Source organism: Scyliorhinus torazame, chromosome X, assembly GCF_047496885.1.
Source record: "Scyliorhinus torazame isolate Kashiwa2021f chromosome X, sScyTor2.1, whole genome shotgun sequence".
Classification (NCBI taxonomy): domain Eukaryota; kingdom Metazoa; phylum Chordata; class Chondrichthyes; order Carcharhiniformes; family Scyliorhinidae; genus Scyliorhinus; species Scyliorhinus torazame.
In genome coordinates, this window is record NC_092738.1 from 11,011,569 (window position 1) to 11,033,886 (window position 22,318).

The 22,318-nt window shown below is 48.9% G+C and overlaps 1 protein-coding gene across 1 annotated transcript in view; it reads right to left on the reverse strand.

Annotated features, from left to right (window-relative positions):
• Positions 1 to 22,318, reverse strand: part of LOC140405389 (activin receptor type-1-like) — a 490,146-nt gene that overhangs the window by 39,780 nt on the left and 428,048 nt on the right. Inside the window, exon 10 of the mRNA XM_072493730.1 lies at positions 10,855 to 11,052. Within this exon, the coding sequence (XP_072349831.1) occupies positions 10,855 to 11,052 (198 nt within the window). The remainder of the gene's footprint in view (positions 1 to 10,854; positions 11,053 to 22,318) is intronic.

Consider the following 22,318-nt stretch of genomic DNA (forward strand, 5'->3'; position numbering starts at 1 on the left):
TTCAGAATCATTGGCAGACAAGGGAACCTCATTGAGTCCCTTCTGTGACCTCTTCCCCACACTCTTCTATATATCCTCCATAAGAACGGCTCGATAAGATTAGGACGGTCTGGCAGCCACGTCTGCTTGGCTTGTCGCTGATTTTCTAATCAAGAGGAATACGTTCACAAGGCTCATTACTCTCCCTATGCCCCAAACTGGGTGCTGACATGAAGATTACACTGTTTTCAATCAGTGATAATTTTGCATGAAATAAACACAAGATTGTGGAACTCTGGCCGAATGGAGAGAACTGATGACAGGAGCCCATTTCTTCCAACGATGTGGAAGTAAATGATAAATTTCCTGTGGTCATTATCGTAGCAGTTGTGGAAATTTCTATGAAACCTCATTTTAATGCATCGAACTTACAGCACAGAATCAGGCCAACTAGTCCACGTCAGTGTTTATACTTCCCACAAACCTCCTCCCAACCAACTCTATCTCACCCCATTGGGAGGGACAAAGACCTCACCTTACATAAAATATCGAAAGATATGCTCATTGCTATCTCCAAATTTTTCAAACTGAACAAAAACCTAAAAAGGCTCAGGCTCAGGCGGGATTCTCCGCCGCAAGTCCGCCCTGCTCCCGCTGCGAGCAGGGCGGAGACTCTGGCGCACCATTCGCTAGCGGCAGGATTCTCTAATCCCGCCCCTTGTCTTCCAATGGGCTTCCTATTGAAGCCACCCCACACTGCTGGGTAACCCACGGGGGGTAGGGGGGGGGGGTGCACTGCTGGTGGGACCAGAGAATCCCGCTGCCAGCGAACAGCTAGAGAATCCTGCCCTGAATCTATGTCTGTCTGTGAGCCCCGAACAAAAGAAGTTACCTGGCAGTATCGGAGAAACTCGCACCTCGTGATCTCTGAAGAGACACTAATGACCCACTGTGGGTCAAAGAGAGTTCGACAAGGACAACTTGCATTTCATAACCCAAGCTGGCCAACAGGAGTCTGCCTGTCTGCTAAGGTCCCTTCAACTTTGCTTTCAGTTTTTAAAAATATAAATTTAGAGTACCCAATTAATTGTTTCCAATTAAGGGGCAATTTAGCGTGGCCAATCCACCTACTCTGCACGTCTTTAGGTTTGTCGAGGTGAGATCCACGCAGACACGGGGAGAATGTGCAAACTCCACACGGACAGTGACCCAGAGCCGGGATCGAACCTGGGACCTCGGCGCCGTGAGGCAGCAGTGCTAACCACTGCGCCACCCTGCTGCCCGCTTTCAATTTTTAATGGTTGAGACTTTTTACAATCTTGGGAACCCATACAAGGGATACACAAAGGCCTTGTGGAGAGGTGGGAGTCATATGACATACACTGCTGTCTTGTGGAACCAGTAATATTGCCTTGCTTATTCTGCTTTTTTAGCATTTGACTAGCAGCCTCAAAGACAAAGAGCTCTGGCCCAGGTTCAACACCTAGCCTCCATCTACGCCTGGAAATTCTGTGTAATCGCCTCCAAGACTAATCGATTCCACATACCTATCTAATCGTGTGCAGTTAACACCACCGGAAAGGTGAATTATCCACCGGCCTCCGTGATACCTCATTGAACTTTGATTCTGGACTTTGGAAGCCACGTGGACCAATATTTATTTTCTCTGTGGTCTCTGTACTTCCTTTCTCTTTTAGTGTGTGAATGCAAGGGAGGCAATGTCGGGGCCTCTTCCCGTGTCTTCAGTGTATGAAAATAAACTAACCCAAAAAAGGAAACCCAATGATGAAGGAGACGACGCACAAAATGCAGCAGACCATCGAAAGCCTGGAAAGGGAAATGAAGGCACAGAAAGAAACGATTCTGGAGTTGGAGACGGCCGCCTCGGACCAGAGTGACAAGGTCATAACCCTAGAAGCCGAGGTCAAAAGGTTAGTAATGGCCCAGGGGGAGCCTAAGAGGGAAAGTGGAGGACCAGGAAAATAGGCCCAGACAGCAGAACATTAAAGTAGTGGGTCTGCCAGAGGGGATAGAGGGCAGAGACTACATGAGGCTACATCACCCAAATGATGGGAAAGCTAGTGGGAAAGGAGGTATTCCCAAACCCACCAGAAACAGGTCGCTCCAACCCAAGCCCAAAGCCGGGCCAGCCCAGAGCGATTGTCGAAAGGCTGCACCGGTTCCAAGACAGCGAGAAAATCCTAAAGTGGGCCCGGCAAACGAGACAGAGCACGTAGGAAGGGAAGACCATAACGGCGTAGCAGGACATTGGGGCGGACCTGGCCAAAAAAAAGGGCTGAATTCAACAAGGCGAATCAGCACTGCACAAAAGCAAGGTCTGAGAAGTGGCAGATGGAGTTTAACCCTGAAAAGTGTGAGGTTGTCCATTTTGGAAGGACAAATATGAATGCGGAATACAGGGTTAACGGTAGAGTTCTTGGCAATGTGGAGGAGCAGAGAGATCTTGGGGTCTATGTTCATACATCTTTGAAAGTTGCCACTCAAGTGGATAGACCTGTGAAGAAGGCCTATGGTGTGCTCGCGTTCATTAACAGAGGGATTGAATTTAAGAGCCGTGAGGTGATGATGCAGCTGTACAAAACTTTGGTAAGGCCACATTTGGAGTACTGTGTACAGTTCTGGTCGCCTCATTTTAGGAAGGATGTGGAAGCTTTGGAAAAGGTGCAAAGGAGATTTACCAGGATGTTGCCTGGAATGGAGAGTAGGTCTTACGAGGAAAGGTTGAGGGTGCTAGGCCTTTTCTCATTAGAACGGAGAAGGATGAGGGGTGACTTGATAGAGGTTTATAAGATGATCAGGGGAATAGATAGAGTAGACAGTCAGAGACTTTTTCCCCGGGTGGAACAAACCATTACAAGGGGACATAAATTTAAGGTGAAAGGTGGAAGATATAGGAGGGATATCAGAGGTAGGTTCTTTACCCAGAGAGTAGTGGGGGCATGGAATGCACTGCCTGTGGAAGTAGTTGAGTCGGAAACATTAGGGACCTTCAAGCAGCTATTGGATAGGTACATGGATTACGGTAAAATGATATAGTGTAGATTTATTTGTTCTTAAGGGCAGCACGGTAGCATTGTGGATAGCACAATTGCTTCACAGCTCCAGGGTCCCAGGTTCGATTCCGGCTTGGGTCACTGTCTGTGCGGAGTCTGCATGTCCTCCCCGTGTCTGCGTGGGTTTCCTCCGGGTGCTCCGGTTTCCTCCCACAGTCCAAAGATGTGCGGGTTAGGTGAATTGGCCAATGATAAATTGCCCTTAATGTCCAAATTGCCCTTGGTGTTGGGTGGAGGTGTTGAGTTTGGGTAGGGTGCTCTTTCCAAGAGCCGGTGCAGACTCAAAGGGCCGAATGGCCTCCTTCTGCACTGTAAATTCTGTGATAATCTATGATTAATCTAGGACAAAGGTTCGGCACAACATCGTGGGCCGAAGGGCCTGTTCTGTGCTGTATTTATTATGTTCTAAATTTGGGATGTTATTCCCGGCCAAACTCTGGGTAACGTTTGAGGGGAAAGAGCTGTATTTTAACACCCCAGCGGCGGCTGATGTGTTTGTTGGAGCAAACAAACTGGGGGAGGAGCAGATGCAACCGCAATGAAGGACATGGGGACGGAAAAGGAAAACCAGACCAAAGAGCGGAGGACAGACCGCAAACAAGGACGATGGGATCATGAACTGTGCACGTGTGTTATGCCTTGTGCTGGACTGTGCGGCCTCATTTCAGGGCTTGTCTCCTCTCTCAATGCAATGGGGGGGGGGGGGGGGGGGAGTGGAGCGAGGGAAATGCAGACAGGAGGGCGAGACAAGGGCTAGTAGGAGGAAGATTGAGTAGCGCCAGAACTGGGTGAATACTGTGAGGAGGGCCACGTAACTAGCGAGGAGGGCCAGCACGGGAGGGCAGGAAGGAAGGAGGGCCGCAGCGTGCCTCTCAGGGGAGGGGGGGGGGGGGGGGGGCAGAAGGGGGGGGGGGGGAGAACGCAGGGGGGGGGGAACAAATGTACAGGGGCTGGGGGGGGGGGGGAGTCAGGGGGAGAGCGCAGAACAAAAAATAAGCAAAGAGAAGGGTGAGATAGTGAAGCAGTACAGGCATAGGCCTCGGCAGGCAGGGAGCAGGGCGAGGAACCAAGAGGGCGCCGCAAACAGCCACTTGGGAGGGCATCAGGTTGGAGGGAGACCCCGGAGCGCAGGGGCGTACCCACGTAGCGTACACAGAGCTGGTGGCCATATTGGGTGCCCCCTGGGCAAAGGGAAATCCCGGAATGCTGGTGCCTGACCCCCATGGTGAGAGCAGTGACCCTGGCCATTCTGGATGGCACCCTAGCAAAGGGAAACCCCGGAGTGCAGGGGCACGGCCACCAGGTAAGTATGGGTGATCCCACAGGACCGGGGGGGTCAGAAACCCCCCACCAGGATTGTTACCTGGAAAGTAAGGGGACTCAACGGCCCAGTGAAAAGATCCAGAGTCTTCGCCCACCTAAGAAGCCGAAAAGCCGACATAATCTACCTACAAGAGACCACCTGAGGGAGAAGGACCGACTTACCACTCATGCTACGGGACGAGGGCCAGCAATATTAATTAGCAAGAGGACGAGGTTTACGGAAACCAAGGCAGTTACGGACCCGAGGGAAGGTACGTCATGGTCAGCGGTGTCCTGGAAGGGGCACCGGCCATACTGGTAAATGTGTACGCTCCCAACTGGGACGACACAGAATTCATAAAGAAGACCATGGCAGAAATCCCCAACCTTGACACACACCGACTGATCATGGGGGGGCAACATTAACTGCGTGCTGGACCCACTGACCGACCGATCAAACTCCAGAACGGGGATAACGTCTGGCATGGCTAGGGAGCTAGGGGCCTTCATGGAACAGATGGGGGCGGTGAACCCATGGAGGTTCCTGCACCCGGGAGAAAAGGAGTCCTTGTTCTTTTCGCAGGTGCACGATGTATGTGTTCCTCTGTTTAAGAAGGGTAGCAAGGATAATCCCGGGAACTACAGGCCGGTGAGCCTTACTTCAGTGGCAGGGAAATTACTGGAGAGAATTCTTCGAGACAGGATCTACTCCCATTTGGAAGCAAATGGACGTATTAGTGAGAGGCAGCATGGTTTTGTGAAGGGGAGGTCGTGTCTCACTAACTTGATAGAGTTTTTCGAGGAGGTCACTAAGATGATTGATGCAGGTAGGGCAGTGGATGTTGTCTATATGGACTTCAGTAAGGCCTTTGACAAGGTCCCTCATGGTAGACTAGTACAAAAGGTGAAGTCACACGGGATCAGGGGGGAGCTGGCAAGGTGGATACAGAACTGGCTAGGTCATAGAAGGCAGAGAGTAGCAATGGAAGGATGCTTTTCTAATTGGAGGGCTGTGACCAGTGGTGTTCCACAGGGATCAGTGCTGGGACCTTTGCTCTTTGTAGTATATATAAATGATTTGGAGGAAAATGTAACTGGTCTGATTAGTAAGTTTGCAGACGACACAAAGGTTGGTGGAATTGCGGATAGCGATGAGGACTGTCAGAGGATACAGCAGGATTTAGATTGTTTGGAGACTTGGGCGGAGAGATGGCAGATGGAGTTTAATCCGGACAAATGTGAGGTAATGCATTTTGGAAGGTCTAATGCAGGTAGGGAATATACAGTGAATGGTAGAACCCTCAAGTGTATTGAAAGTCAAAGAGATCTAGGAGTACAGGTCCACAGGTCACTGAAAGGGGCAACACAGGTGGAGAAGGTAGTCAAGAAGGCATACGGCATGCTTGCCTTCATTGGCCAGGGCATTGAGTATAAGAATTGGCAAGTCATGTTGCAGCTGTATAGAACCTTAGTTAGGCCACACTTGGAGTATAGTGTTCAATTCTGGTCGCCACACTACCAGAAGGAAGGATGTGGAGGCTTTAGAGGGTGCAGAAGAGATTTACCAGAATGTTGCCTGGTCTGGAGGGCATTAGCTATGAGGAGCGATTGAATAAACTCGGTTTGTTCTCACTGGAATGAAGGAGGCTGAGGGGCGACCTGATGGAGGTCTACAAAATGATGAGGGGCATAGACAGAGTGGATAGTCAGAGGCTTTTCCCCGGGTAGAGGGGTCAATTACTAGGGGGCATAGGTTTAAGATGCGAGGGGCAAGGTTTAGAGTAGATGTACGAGGCAAGTTTTTTATACACAGAGGGTTGTGGGTGCCTGGAGCTCGCTACCGGAGGAGGTGGTGGAAGCAGGGACGATAGTGACGTTTAAGGGGCATCTTGACAAATACATGAATAGGATGGGAATAGAGGGATACGGACCCAGGAAGTGTAGAAGATTGTAGTTTAGTCGGGCAGCATGGTCGGCACGGGCTTGGAGGGCCGAAGGGCCTGTTCTTGTGCTGTACATTTCTTTGTTCTTGTTCTTTGTATACATCCGTATCGACTTCTTTGCAGTGGGGAAATCGGTGTTTCCAGGGATCACGGGAACGGAGTACTCCGCGATCGTTATCTCCGACCACACTCCACACTATATGGATGTGAGGTTGGAGACAGGCCGTGCCCAGCGCCCCACATGGAGGCTGGACACGGACCTCCTGGCCGACAAGGCCTTCTGTCAGAAAACATTGCGGGCCGTAGGCGACTACGTGAGTAACAACCAAAACGGGGAGGTCTCACCCTCCACGTTCTGGGAGGCACTGAAGGCCGTGATTAGAGGAGAGATCATAGCCTACAAGGCAAGCAGAGATAGGGAAGAGAGGGTGGCCAGGCAACAACTGGTGGACTCCATCCTGGAGGTCAACAGAAAATACTCCGAGGCCCCGACCATAGGGCTGCTGGCGGAGAGGAAAAAGCTGCAAATGGACTTTAACCTGCTATCTACTAGGAAAGCAGTGTACCAGCTCTGTCAGACACAGGGGACCTTCTACGAACACGGAGACAAGGCTGGTCGCCTATTGGCTCACCAGCTGAGAAAGCAGGCAGCCACAAGAGAAATAGCGCAGGTAAAGGATAGCAGGGGCAGGCTGGTAACAGAACCAAAGGAGGTCAATCGGGCATTCGAGACCTTCTACCGGGGACTGTACACCTCTGAGCCCCTCAACGGGGACGCGGGGATGAAACTGTTCCTAGACGGACTGGAACGACCAGTTGTGGGGGAAGACAGACAGGCGGAGCTGGAAGCACCAATAGACCTGGGAGAAATCATGGAGAGCATCAGCTCCATGCAGGCGGGGAAGGCACCGGGACCCGATGGGTTCCCGGCAGACTTCCACAGAAAATTCGCCCAGTCCTGGCCCCACACCTCAGGGACATGTTCGCGGACTCACTGGCAAGGGGCACCCTGCCCCAATGCTAGCTCAGGCCACAATTTCACTGATACCCAAAAAAGATAAAGACCTGACGGAGTGCGGATCATACAGACCCATTTCACTGCTGAACGTGGACCCGAAAATACTCGCAAAGGTCCTGGCCAAAAGGCTGGGGGGCTGTGTACCAGAGGTGGTCGCAGAGGACCAATCCGGCTTTGTCAAGGGTAGGCAGCTCACAGCGAACATCAGGCGGCTGCTGAACGTAATAATAACCCCCTCTGGGGGGAGAACTCCAGAGGTGATCGTCTCCCTGGACGCAGAAAAGGCCTTCGACAGAGTCAAATGGAAATACCTCCTCGAGGTACTGGAACGGTTTGGGCTAGGAGCGGGATTCACCGCCTGGGTGAGGCTCCTGTACAACGCTCCCAAAGCGAGTGTTCGAACTAACACCACCAGCTCTGAATACTTCCAGCTGCAGAGGGGAACAAGACAGGGCTGCCCCCTGCCCCACTCTTGTTCGCTCTAGCCATTGAACCCCAGGCGATAGCCCTGCGGGACGCGAAAAGCTGGAAGGGAATCCGGAGCGGAGACAGAGAGCACAGAGTCTCACTCTATGCAGCCGACCTGCTCCTCTATGTCGCGAAGCCACAGGAGGGACTGAAGGCAATACTACAAATACTGAAAGGGTTTGGAACCTGCTCGGGCTACAAACCTAACCTGGGCAAAAGCGAGACATTCCCAGTGAACCCAAACGGGGGAGGGGCAGAGCTGGAGGGGCTCCCGTTCAAAACGGCCCAGAACAGATTCCGTTACCTGGGGATCCAAATAGCCAGAGACTGGACACAGATCCACAAGTGGAACCCGACCAGCCTGGTGGAGGAAGTTAAAAAGTACCTACAAAGGTGGGGCTCACTCCCACTCTCCCTGGCGGGAAGAGTGCAGAGGGTCAAGATGAACGTACTGCCAAGGTTCCTCTTCCTGTTTAGATCCATCCTGATCTTCATCCCCAAGGCCTTTTTCCAAAACATAGACAGGCTAATCATGATGTTTGTGGGGGGGGGGCAAGAACCCGAGAATTCCCAAACCGACATTGCAAAGAGGGAAAGTCAGAGGGGGCCTGGCTCTACCGAACCTACAATACTACCACTGGGCAGCAACAGCAGAAAGAGTGAGGGGGTGGGTACAAGAACCCGACACAGATTGGGTACAAATGGAGGAGGCATCCTGTAAAAGAACGACCCTCCGGGCCCTGGCTACAGCAGCACTCCCGTCCTCCTCAACAAGGTACACAACGAGCCCAGTGGTAGCGGCTACGCCGAGAACGTGGACCCAGTTGAGACAGCACTTCGGGATAACCAAAATGTCCCCCATGGCCCCCATCTGCGGCAATCACAGATTCCCCCCAGCCATGCTAGATACCACCTTCAAAAGATGGAGGCGGGACAGGGGCACATTGACGGTCGGGGAAATCTATGTAGGTCGCCAGTCTGGACGAACTGATGAGGAAGTGGAAACTAGCAAAAGGACAGGAATTGGGGCAGCACGGTGGCGCAGTGGTTAGCATTGCAGCCTCACGGCGCTGAGGTCCCAGGTTCGATCCCGGCTCTGGGTCACTGTCCATGTGGAGTTTGCACATTCTCCCCGTGTTTGTGTAGGTTTCGCCCCCACAACACAAAGATGTGCAGGTAGGTGGATTGAACAAGCTAAAATTGCCCTAAATTGGGTACTCTAAAATGTATAAAAAAAAGAAGAAAAAAAAAGGACAGGAATTGAGACACCTCCAAATAAAGCACTTCCTGCACAAAGAGACAGTGGGGTACCCCGGGGCCCCAGAAACCACACTACTAGAGGACCTGATAGGCACAAGCAGCGAGAAGGGGGGGCTATGTGGGAAACTATACGGACAGCTACTGGACAGAGCCCGGACTCCACTGGACGAGACCAGACAAAAATGGGAGGACGAACTGGGGACAGAGGTAGGATGGGGACTCTGGAGCGAAGCACTGAGCAGGGTGAGCTCCACCTCCTCCTGCGCAAGGCTAAGCCTAATGCAGCTCAAAGTGGTGCACAGAGCACACCTGACCAGAACCCGAATGAGCAGGTTCTTCCCGGAGGCGGAGGACAAAGGTGAGCGGTGCCAGAGGGGCCCGGCCAACCGCACCCACATGTTTTGGGCTTGCCCCAAGCTTGCTGGGTTCTGGACAGCCTTCTCCGAGGCAATGTCCAAGGTTGTGGGGATGAGGGTGAAGCCATGCCCAATAGTGGCAATCTTCGGGGTATCGGAGCAGCCCGAGCTACACATAGGGAAGGGGTCCAACGCCCTTGCTTTCGCTTCCCTAATTGCACGCCGGAGAATCCTGCTCGGCTGGCGATCGGCAGCACCACCCACAGCTGCAGACTGGCTCGCTGACCTCTCGGAATTTCTCCACCTGGAGAAGATTAAGTACGTCACCCGAGGGTCAGAGGAAGGCTTCCTGGATACTTGGGGGTGGTTCGTCGAGGCCAGCAACGAGGAGTAAGCCAGGAAAAAAAAGATGAAGAACCAAAAGACTGTGCAACCTGGGGGGAGGGGGGGGGTGCGGAGAGGAAAATGGGGAAACCAAAAGAGAAGAGGAAGGGTGCTGAAACCAATGGGAGGTGGGGGGGGTGTGGGGGGAGGAAGGGGGATATCATAGACTGATCCAGAGGGCAGCAAAATGTACGTACAGTTAGTCAAATGAAGGACAAAACAAACCTCTCTGTAAAATAAAGCAAATTAGCGCGGGCAAGAAAAATGTAATGTATATAAGCAACAACTGTTTATAAATATGAGAAAAGCCAATAAAAAGATTTTAGAAAAAAATAAAATAAACTAACCCTGTGAGTTCATTCAACCTCAAGTCTGCTGTGGGATTGAATGGAAAATTGGATTGAATGGCAGAAAGGGTCAAGAGGCTGAATGGCTTCCCCCTGTTGTTAAGCCACTGGATCTCAAAAACTGTTTGTGCAGCACTCTTGCAGCTTCTAGAACAGGCGATGTTCAGGGAGATATTAAACACCTCTCAATTAAAGTATATTCCTGAGAGGAAAAGAAATGTAAAAGGAAGAAAAATGTTCCATGGCTAAACAAGGAAGTCAAGGAAGACCTAAAGGCAGAAACTAGGACATACCATACTGCAAAAGCTAGTGGTAAACTGGAGGATTGGGAGAACTTTAGGGGTCAGCAAAAGGCTACTAAAAGTAAAATCAAAAGAGCTAACATGAACTACAAAAGGAAACCAGCAGAAAACATAAATCTTTCCCCAGGGCGGAAATGGCTGTCACGAGGGGACATAATTTTAAGGTGATTGGAGGAAGGTATAGGGGAGATGTCAGAGGTTCTTTACACAGAGTAGTGAGTGTGTGGAATGCACTGCCAGCAGAGGGGGTGGAGTCAGAGTCATTCGGGACATTTAAGCGACTCTTAGACAGGCACATGGACAGCAGTAAATTGAAGGGGTGTAGGTTAGGTTGATCTTAGATTATGATAAATGGTCGGCACAACATTGTGGGCTGAAGGGCCTGTACTGTGCTGCACTGTTCTATGTTCTGTGTACTTACCATTGATCAATGTTCTCCTTGCAATCTCCCACAATACAAGACCAAATGCCCAGATGTCTGTCGATTTGTATGACTCAAATCTGTTGGTGCAGATTGTCTCATCCAGGACCTCCGGAGCCATGTAACGCTTAGTCCCGACTTTGGGGTTGTTTCCAATGTCCGGGAAGTCGTTATTCTGAGAGTGTATGACAGCCAAACCTGCAGTGTAGTGAAGGAGAAAGGTTGCAATGATTCAGACAGCATCAAGGCACAAAATTATTGAAGAGAGATAAACATACTGGATCAATGTTTATAATTCTAGGATGGTGTACTCCAGGTACAGAACACCAAAAGCGGCAACCTCGAGACCAGGGATTTTGCATCCCGTCTGATCTCGGATCAGGTGATTCGGAACAGGGATGATTCAGGTCAAGGTGGTTCGGTGGAGTCAAGGGTCACTTGGAGGCAAGAATAGACCGGCAAAGGGGATAACTAGTCAGGCGCCATACTGTGCCAATGCACCACCTGGCCTAATTGTCCAGGTAAATTATTTTATTCTATTAAGTTATTATTCATGAGAATTCAAACCAGGTGACAATTTTGAAGAAAATCTTGGCAATTAACCGTTTCCTGCTACATTCCCCATGGCAACACCTCCACCAATCAACATTGTCTTCCAATGCAGTATAAATTGTTATAAAAGACGGAAAATGCTGGATAAACTCAGCAGGTCTGACAGCATCTGTGGAGAGAGAAACAGAGTTAACGTTTTGGATGTAAATGACCCTGTTCCCTTTACTGTTGATAATTTCTTGCAAGCTGTGCTCAGATGAAAAGCTTTGATCGCATGGTTCTTTTTTCAGAAATACTCAAGTTCAGTACTCCCAAACAACTTTGTTTATTTTAATGTTATTGTTCTCCGGCTGTCGGGATTGTCGCTGGCACACGCCCGCGCCTGTGGGTTTCCCAGCTACGTGGGGTGATTATACCTCGCCTGGATTTGGCACCTCTTCACCTGCTCCGATGCAGTTTCAGATTCGGACAGCTCCCTCCTCTGCATTCCTCCCACCCAACCAACACCCCGCCCCCTTCCTCACCACCCCAGCATCCCGCTCCCCTCACATCACATCACCTTCCCCTGTATCCCAATACTGTACCTACAGGCAACCTGCTGCTGCTGATTGGCTATTGTTTACATACAGCCAACTTGCTGCTGATTGGCCACTGATTGTGAACAGGCAACTTACTGCTGATTGGCTACTGATTATGAACAGGCATCTTGCTGCTGATTGGCTACGGATTGTGAACAGGCAACTTGCTGCTGATTGGCTACTGATTGTGAACAGGCAACTTGCCGCTGATTGGCTACTGATTGTGAACAGGCATCTTACTGCTGATTGGCTACTGATTGCGTACAGGCAACTTGCTGCTGATTGGCTACTGATTGTGAACAGGCATCTTGCTGCTGATTGGCTACTGATTGCGTACAGGAAACTTGCTGCTGATTGGCTACTGATTGTGAACAGGCAACTTGCTGCTGATTGGCTACTGATTGCGTACAGGCAACTTGCTGCTGATTGGCTACTGATTGTGAACAGGCAACTTGCTGCTGATTGGCTACTGATTGTGAACAGGCATCTTGCTGCTGATTGGCTACTGATTGTGAACAGACAACTTACTGCTGATTGGCTACTGATTGTGAACAGGCACCTTGCTGCTGATTGGCTACTGATTGCGTACAGGCAACTTGCTGCTGATTGGCCACTGATTGTGAACAGGCATCTTGCTGCTGATTGGCTACTGATTGTGAACAGGCATCTTGCTGCTGATTGGCTACTGATTGTGAACAGGCAACTTGCTGCTGATTGGCTACTGATTGCGTACAGGCAACTTGCTGCTGATTGGCTTCTGATTGTGAACAGGCAACTTGCTGCTGATTGGCTACTGATTGTGAACAGGCAACGTACTGCTGATTGGCTACTGATTGTGAACAGGCAACTTGCTGCTGATTGGCTACTGATTGCGTACAGGCAACTTACTGCTGATTGGCTACTGATTGTGAACAGGCATCTTGCTGCTTATTGGCTACTGATTGTGAACAGGCAACTTGCTGCAGATTGGCTACTGATTGCGTACAGGCAACTTGCTACTGATTGTGAACAGGCATTTTGCTGCTGATCGGCTACTGATTGTGAACAGGCAACTTACTGCTTATTGGCTACTGATTGCGTACAGGCATCTTGCTGCTGATTGGCTACTGATTGTGAACAGGCATCTTGCTGCTGATTGGCTACTGATTGTGAACAGACAACTTACTGATCGGCTACTGATTGTGAACAGGCAACTTACTGCTGATTGGCTACTGATTGCGTACAGGCAACTTGCTGCTGATTGGCTACTGATTGTGAACAGGCATCTTGCTGCAGATTGGCTACTGATTGCGTACAGGCAACTTGCTACTGATTGTGAACAGGCATTTTGCTGCTGATTGGCTACTGTTTGTGAACAGGCATCTTGCTGCTGATTGGCTACTGTTTGTGAACAGGCATCTTGCTGCTGATTGGCTACTGATTGTGAACAGGCATCTTGCTGCAGATTGACTACTGATTGCGTACAGGAAACTTGCTACTGATTGTGAACAGGCATTTTGCTGCTGATCGGCTACTGATTGTGAACAGGCAACTTACTGCTTATTGGCTACTGATTGCGTACAGGCAACTTGCTGCTGATTGGCTACTGATTGTGAACAGGCATCTTGCTGCTGATTGGCTACTGATTGTGAACAGACAACTTACTGCTGATCGGCTACTGATTGTGAACAGGCAACTTACTGCTGATTGGCTACTGATTGCGTACAGGCAACTTGCTGCTGATTGGCTACTGATTGTGAACAGGCATTTTGCTGCAGATTGGCTACTGATTGCGTACAGGCAACTTGCTACTGATTGTGAACAGGCATTTTGCTGCTGATTGGCTACTGTTTGTGAACAGGCATCTTGCTGCTGATTGACTACTGTTTGTGAACAGGCATCTTGCTGCTGATTGGCTACTGATTGTGAACAGGCATTTTGCTGCTGATCGGCTACTGATTGCGTACAGGCAACTTACTGCTGATTGGCTACTGATTGCGTACAGGCATCTTGCTGCTGATTGGCTACTGATTGCGTACAGGCAACTTACTGCTGATTGGCTACTGATTGTGAACAGGCAACTTACTGCTGATTGGCTACTGATTGCGTACAGGCATTTTGCTGCTGATCGGCTACTGATTGTGAACAGGCAACTTACTGCTGATTGGCTACTGATTGCGTACAGGCAACTTACTGCTTATTGGCTACTGATTGCGTACAGGCAACTTGCTGCTGATTGGCTACTGATTGTGAACAGACAACTTACTGCTGATCGGCTACTGATTGTGAACAGGCAACTTACTGCTTATTGGCTACTGATTGCGTACAGGCATCTTGCTGCTGATTGGCTACTGATTGTGAACAGGCAACTTACTGCTGACTGGCAACTGATTGCGTACAGGCAACTTACTGCTGATTTTCTATGATTGCGTACAGGCAACTTACTGCTGATTGTCTATGATTTCGTACAGGCAACTTGCTGCTGATTGGCTGATTGTGAACAGGCATCTTGCTGCTGATCGGCTACTGATTGTGAACAGGCATTTTGCTGCTGATCGGCTACTGATTGTGAACAGGCAACTTATTGCTGATTGGTTACTGATTGTGAACAGGCATCTTGCTGTTGATTGGCTACTGATTGTGAACAGGCATCTTGCTGCTGATTGTCTATGATTGCGTACAGGCATCTTGCTGCTGATCGGCTACTGATTGTGAACAGGCATTTTGCTGCTGATCGGCTACTGATTGTGAACAGGCAACTTACTGCTGATTGGTTACTGATTGTGAACAGGCATCTTGCTGCTGATTGGCTACTGATTGCATACAGGCAACTTACTGCTGATTGTCTATGATTGCGTACAGGCAACTTGCTGCTGATTGGCTACTGATTGCGTACAGGCAACTTACTGCTGATTGTCTATGATTGCGTACAGGCAACTTACTGCTGATTGGCTACTGATTGTGAACAGGCAACTTACTGCTGATCGGCTACTGATTGCGTACAGGCAACTTGCTGCTGATTGGCTACTGATTGCGTACAGGCAACTTGCTGCTGATTGGCTACTGATTGCGTACAGGCAACCTGCTGCTGATTGGCTACTGATTGCGTACAGGCAACTTGCGACTGATTGTGAACAGGCATTTTGCTGCTGATCGGCTACTGATTGTGAACAGGCAACTTACTGCTGATTGGCTCCTGATTGCGGACAGGCAACTTACTGCTGATTGGCGACTGATTGCGTACAGGCAACTTGCTGCTGATTGGCTACTGATTGTGAACAGGCAACTTACTGCTTATTGGCTACAGATTGCGTACAGGCATCTTGCTGCTGATTGGCTACTGATTGTGAACAGGCAACTTACTGCTGATTGTCTATGATTGCGTACAGGCAACTTGCTGCTGATTGGCTACTGATTGTGAACAGCCAACTGACTGCTGATTGGCTACTGATTGTGAACAGGCAACTTACTGCTGATTGGCTACTGATTGTGTACAGGCAACTTGCTGCTGATTGGCTACTGATTGTGAACAGGCATTTTGCTGCAGATTGGCTACTGATTGCGTACAGGCAACTTGCTACTGATTGTGAACAGGCATTTTGCTGCTGATTGGCTACTGTTTGTGAACAGGCATCTTGCTGCTGATTGACTACTGTTTGTGAACAGGCATCTTGCTGCTGATTGGCTACTGATTGTGAACAGGCATTTTGCTGCTGATCGGCTACTGATTGCGTACAGGCAACTTACTGCTGATTGGCTACTGATTGCGTACAGGCATCTTGCTGCTGATTGGCTACTGATTGCGTACAGGCAACTTACTGCTGATTGGCTACTGATTGTGAACAGGCAACTTACTGCTGATTGGCTACTGATTGCGTACAGGCATTTTGCTGCTGATCGGCTACTGATTGTGAACAGGCAACTTACTGCTGATTGGCTACTGATTGCGTACAGGCAACTTACTGCTTATTGGCTACTGATTGCGTACAGGCAACTTGCTGCTGATTGGCTACTGATTGTGAACAGACAACTTACTGCTGATCGGCTACTGATTGTGAACAGGCAACTTACTGCTTATTGGCTACTGATTGCGTACAGGCATCTTGCTGCTGATTGGCTACTGATTGTGAACAGGCAACTTACTGCTGACTGGCAACTGATTGCGTACAGGCAACTTACTGCTGATTTTCTATGATTGCGTACAGGCAACTTACTGCTGATTGTCTATGATTTCGTACAGGCAACTTGCTGCTGATTGGCTGATTGTGAACAGGCATCTTGCTGCTGATCGGCTACTGATTGTGAACAGGCATTTTGCTGCTGATCGGCTACTGATTGTGAACAGGCAACTTATTGCTGATTGGTTACTGATTGTGAACAGGCATCTTGCTGTTGATTGGCTACTGATTGTGAACAGGCATCTTGCTGCTGATTGTCTATGATTGCGTACAGGCATCTTGCTGCTGATCGGCTACTGATTGTGAACAGGCATTTTGCTGCTGATCGGCTACTGATTGTGAACAGGCAACTTACTGCTGATTGGTTACTGATTGTGAACAGGCATCTTGCTGCTGATTGGCTACTGATTGCATACAGGCAACTTACTGCTGATTGTCTATGATTGCGTACAGGCAACTTGCTGCTGATTGGCTACTGATTGCGTACAGGCAACTTACTGCTGATTGTCTATGATTGCGTACAGGCAACTTACTGCTGATTGGCTACTGATTGTGAACAGGCAACTTACTGCTGATCGGCTACTGATTGCGTACAGGCAACTTGCTGCTGATTGGCTACTGATTGCGTACAGGCAACTTGCTGCTGATTGGCTACTGATTGCGTACAGGCAACCTGCTGCTGATTGGCTACTGATTGCGTACAGGCAACTTGCGACTGATTGTGAACAGGCATTTTGCTGCTGATCGGCTACTGATTGTGAACAGGCAACTTACTGCTGATTGGCTCCTGATTGCGGACAGGCAACTTACTGCTGATTGGCGACTGATTGCGTACAGGCAACTTGCTGCTGATTGGCTACTGATTGTGAACAGGCAACTTACTGCTTATTGGCTACAGATTGCGTACAGGCATCTTGCTGCTGATTGGCTACTGATTGTGAACAGGCAACTTACTGCTGATTGTCTATGATTGCGTACAGGCAACTTGCTGCTGATTGGCTACTGATTGTGAACAGGCATCTTGCTGCAGATTGGCTACTGATTGCGTACAGGCAACTTGCTACTGATTGTGAACAGGCATCTTGCTGCTGACTGGCTACTGATTGTGAACAAGCAACTTACTGCTGATTGGCTACTGATTGCGTACAGGCAACTTACTGCTGATTGTCTATGATTGCGTACAGGCAACTTGCTGCTGATTGGGTACTGATTGTGAACAGGCATCTTGCTGCTGATTGGCTACTCATTGCGTACAGGCAACTTGCTACTGATTATGAACAGGCATCTTGCTGCTGATTGGCTACTGATTGTGAACAGGCAACTTACTGCTCATTGACTACTGATTGCGTACAGGCAACTTACTGCCGATTGCGTACAGGCAACTTGCTACTGATTGTGAACAGGCATTTTGCTGCTGATTGGCTACTGTTTGTGAACAGGCATCTTGCTGCTGATTGACTACTGTTTGTGAACAGGCATCTTGCTGCTGATTGGCTACTGATTGTGAACAGGCATTTTGCTGCTGATCGGCTACTGATTGCGTACAGGCAACTTACTGCTGATTGGCTACTGATTGCGTACAGGCATCTTGCTGCTGATTGGCTACTGATTGCGTACAGGCAACTTACTGCTGATTGGCTACTGATTGTGAACAGGCAACTTACTGCTGATTGGCTACTGATTGCGTACAGGCATTTTGCTGCTGATCGGCTACTGATTGTGAACAGGCAACTTACTGCTGATTGGCTACTGATTGCGTACAGGCAACTTACTGCTTATTGGCTACTGATTGCGTACAGGCAACTTGCTGCTGATTGGCTACTGATTGTGAACAGACAACTTACTGCTGATCGGCTACTGATTGTGAACAGGCAACTTACTGCTTATTGGCTACTGATTGCGTACAGGCATCTTGCTGCTGATTGGCTACTGATTGTGAACAGGCAACTTACTGCTGACTGGCAACTGATTGCGTACAGGCAACTTACTGCTGATTTTCTATGATTGCGTACAGGCAACTTACTGCTGATTGTCTATGATTTCGTACAGGCAACTTGCTGCTGATTGGCTGATTGTGAACAGGCATCTTGCTGCTGATCGGCTACTGATTGTGAACAGGCATTTTGCTGCTGATCGGCTACTGATTGTGAACAGGCAACTTATTGCTGATTGGTTACTGATTGTGAACAGGCATCTTGCTGTTGATTGGCTACTGATTGTGAACAGGCATCTTGCTGCTGATTGTCTATGATTGCGTACAGGCATCTTGCTGCTGATCGGCTACTGATTGTGAACAGGCATTTTGCTGCTGATCGGCTACTGATTGTGAACAGGCAACTTACTGCTGATTGGTTACTGATTGTGAACAGGCATCTTGCTGCTGATTGGCTACTGATTGCATACAGGCAACTTACTGCTGATTGTCTATGATTGCGTACAGGCAACTTGCTGCTGATTGGCTACTGATTGCGTACAGGCAACTTACTGCTGATTGTCTATGATTGCGTACAGGCAACTTACTGCTGATTGGCTACTGATTGTGAACAGGCAACTTACTGCTGATCGGCTACTGATTGCGTACAGGCAACTTGCTGCTGATTGGCTACTGATTGCGTACAGGCAACTTGCTGCTGATTGGCTACTGATTGCGTACAGGCAACCTGCTGCTGATTGGCTACTGATTGCGTACAGGCAACTTGCGACTGATTGTGAACAGGCATTTTGCTGCTGATCGGCTACTGATTGTGAACAGGCAACTTACTGCTGATTGGCTCCTGATTGCGGACAGGCAACTTACTGCTGATTGGCGACTGATTGCGTACAGGCAACTTGCTGCTGATTGGCTACTGATTGTGAACAGGCAACTTACTGCTTATTGGCTACAGATTGCGTACAGGCATCTTGCTGCTGATTGGCTACTGATTGTGAACAGGCAACTTACTGCTGATTGTCTATGATTGCGTACAGGCAACTTGCTGCTGATTGGCTACTGATTGTGAACAGGCATCTTGCTGCAGATTGGCTACTGATTGCGTACAGGCAACTTGCTACTGATTGTGAACAGGCATCTTGCTGCTGACTGGCTACTGATTGTGAACAAGCAACTTACTGCTGATTGGCTACTGATTGCGTACAGGCAACTTACTGCTGATTGTCTATGATTGCGTACAGGCAACTTGCTGCTGATTGGGTACTGATTGTGAACAGGCATCTTGCTGCTGATTGGCTACTCATTGCGTACAGGCAACTTGCTACTGATTATGAACAGGCATCTTGCTGCTGATTGGCTACTGATTGTGAACAGGCAACTTACTGCTCATTGACTACTGATTGCGTACAGGCAACTTACTGCCGATTGCGTACAGGCAACTTGCTACTGATTGTGAACAGGCATTTTGCTGCTGATTGGCTACTGTTTGTGAACAGGCATCTTGCTGCTGATTGACTACTGTTTGTGAACAGGCATCTTGCTGCTGATTGGCTACTGATTGTGAACAGGCATTTTGCTGCTGATCGGCTACTGATTGCGTACAGGCAACTTACTGCTGATTGGCTACTGATTGCGTACAGGCATCTTGCTGCTGATTGGCTACTGATTGCGTACAGGCAACTTACTGCTGATTGGCTACTGATTGTGAACAGGCAACTTACTGCTGATTGGCTACTGATTGCGTACAGGCATTTTGCTGCTGATCGGCTACTGATTGTGAACAGGCAACTTACTGCTGATTGGCTACTGATTGCGTACAGGCAACTTACTGCTTATTGGCTACTGATTGCGTACAGGCAACTTGCTGCTGATCGGCTACTGATTGTGAACAGGCAACTTACTGCTTATTGGCTACTGATTGCGTACAGGCATCTTGCTGCTGATTGGCTACTGATTGTGAACAGGCAACTTACTGCTGACTGGCAACTGATTGCGTACAGGCAACTTACTGCTGATTTTCTATGATTGCGTACAGGCAACTTACTGCTGATTGTCTATGATTTCGTACAGGCAACTTGCTGCTGATTGGCTGATTGTGAACAGGCATCTTGCTGCTGATCGGCTACTGATTGTGAACAGGCATTTTGCTGCTGATCGGCTACTGATTGTGAACAGGCAACTTATTGCTGATTGGTTACTGATTGTGAACAGGCATCTTGCTGTTGATTGGCTACTGATTGTGAACAGGCATCTTGCTGCTGATTGTCTATGATTGCGTACAGGCATCTTGCTGCTGATCGGCTACTGATTGTGAACAGGCATTTTGCTGCTGATCGGCTACTGATTGTGAACAGGCAACTTACTGCTGATTGGTTACTGATTGTGAACAGGCATCTTGCTGCTGATTGGCTACTGATTGCATACAGGCAACTTACTGCTGATTGTCTATGATTGCGTACAGGCAACTTGCTGCTGATTGGCTACTGATTGCGTACAGGCAACTTACTGCTGATTGTCTATGATTGCGTACAGGCAACTTACTGCTGATTGGCTACTGATTGTGAACAGGCAACTTACTGCTGATCGGCTACTGATTGCGTACAGGCAACTTGCTGCTGATTGGCTACTGATTGCGTACAGGCAACTTGCTGCTGATTGGCTACTGATTGCGTACAGGCAACCTGCTGCTGATTGGCTACTGATTGCGTACAGGCAACTTGCGACTGATTGTGAACAGGCATTTTGCTGCTGATCGGCTACTGATTGTGAACAGGCAACTTACTGCTGATTGGCTCCTGATTGCGGACAGGCAACTTACTGCTGATTGGCGACTGATTGCGTACAGGCAACTTGCTGCTGATTGGCTACTGATTGTGAACAGGCAACTTACTGCTTATTGGCTACAGATTGCGTACAGGCATCTTGCTGCTGATTGGCTACTGATTGTGAACAGGCAACTTACTGCTGATTGTCTATGATTGCGTACAGGCAACTTGCTGCTGATTGGCTACTGATTGTGAACAGGCATCTTGCTGCAGATTGGCTACTGATTGCGTACAGGCAACTTGCTACTGATTGTGAACAGGCATCTTGCTGCTGACTGGCTACTGATTGTGAACAAGCAACTTACTGCTGATTGGCTACTGATTGCGTACAGGCAACTTACTGCTGATTGTCTATGATTGCGTACAGGCAACTTGCTGCTGATTGGGTACTGATTGTGAACAGGCATCTTGCTGCTGATTGGCTACTCATTGCGTACAGGCAACTTGCTACTGATTATGAACAGGCATCTTGCTGCTGATTGGCTACTGATTGTGAACAGGCAACTTACTGCTCATTGACTACTGATTGCGTACAGGCAACTTACTGCCGATTGCGTACAGGCAACTTGCTACTGATTGTGAACAGGCATTTTGCTGCTGATTGGCTACTGTTTGTGAACAGGCATCTTGCTGCTGATTGACTACTGTTTGTGAACAGGCATCTTGCTGCTGATTGGCTACTGATTGTGAACAGGCATTTTGCTGCTGATCGGCTACTGATTGCGTACAGGCAACTTACTGCTGATTGGCTACTGATTGCGTACAGGCATCTTGCTGCTGATTGGCTACTGATTGCGTACAGGCAACTTACTGCTGATTGGCTACTGATTGTGAACAGGCAACTTACTGCTGATTGGCTACTGATTGCGTACAGGCATTTTGCTGCTGATCGGCTACTGATTGTGAACAGGCAACTTACTGCTGATTGGCTACTGATTGCGTACAGGCAACTTACTGCTTATTGGCTACTGATTGCGTACAGGCAACTTGCTGCTGATTGGCTACTGATTGTGAACAGACAACTTACTGCTGATCGGCTACTGATTGTGAACAGGCAACTTACTGCTTATTGGCTACTGATTGCGTACAGGCATCTTGCTGCTGATTGGCTACTGATTGTGAACAGGCAACTTACTGCTGACTGGCAACTGATTGCGTACAGGCAACTTACTGCTGATTTTCTATGATTGCGTACAGGCAACTTACTGCTGATTGTCTATGATTTCGTACAGGCAACTTGCTGCTGATTGGCTGATTGTGAACAGGCATCTTGCTGCTGATCGGCTACTGATTGTGAACAGGCATTTTGCTGCTGATCGGCTACTGATTGTGAACAGGCAACTTATTGCTGATTGGTTACTGATTGTGAACAGGCATCTTGCTGTTGATTGGCTACTGATTGTGAACAGGCATCTTGCTGCT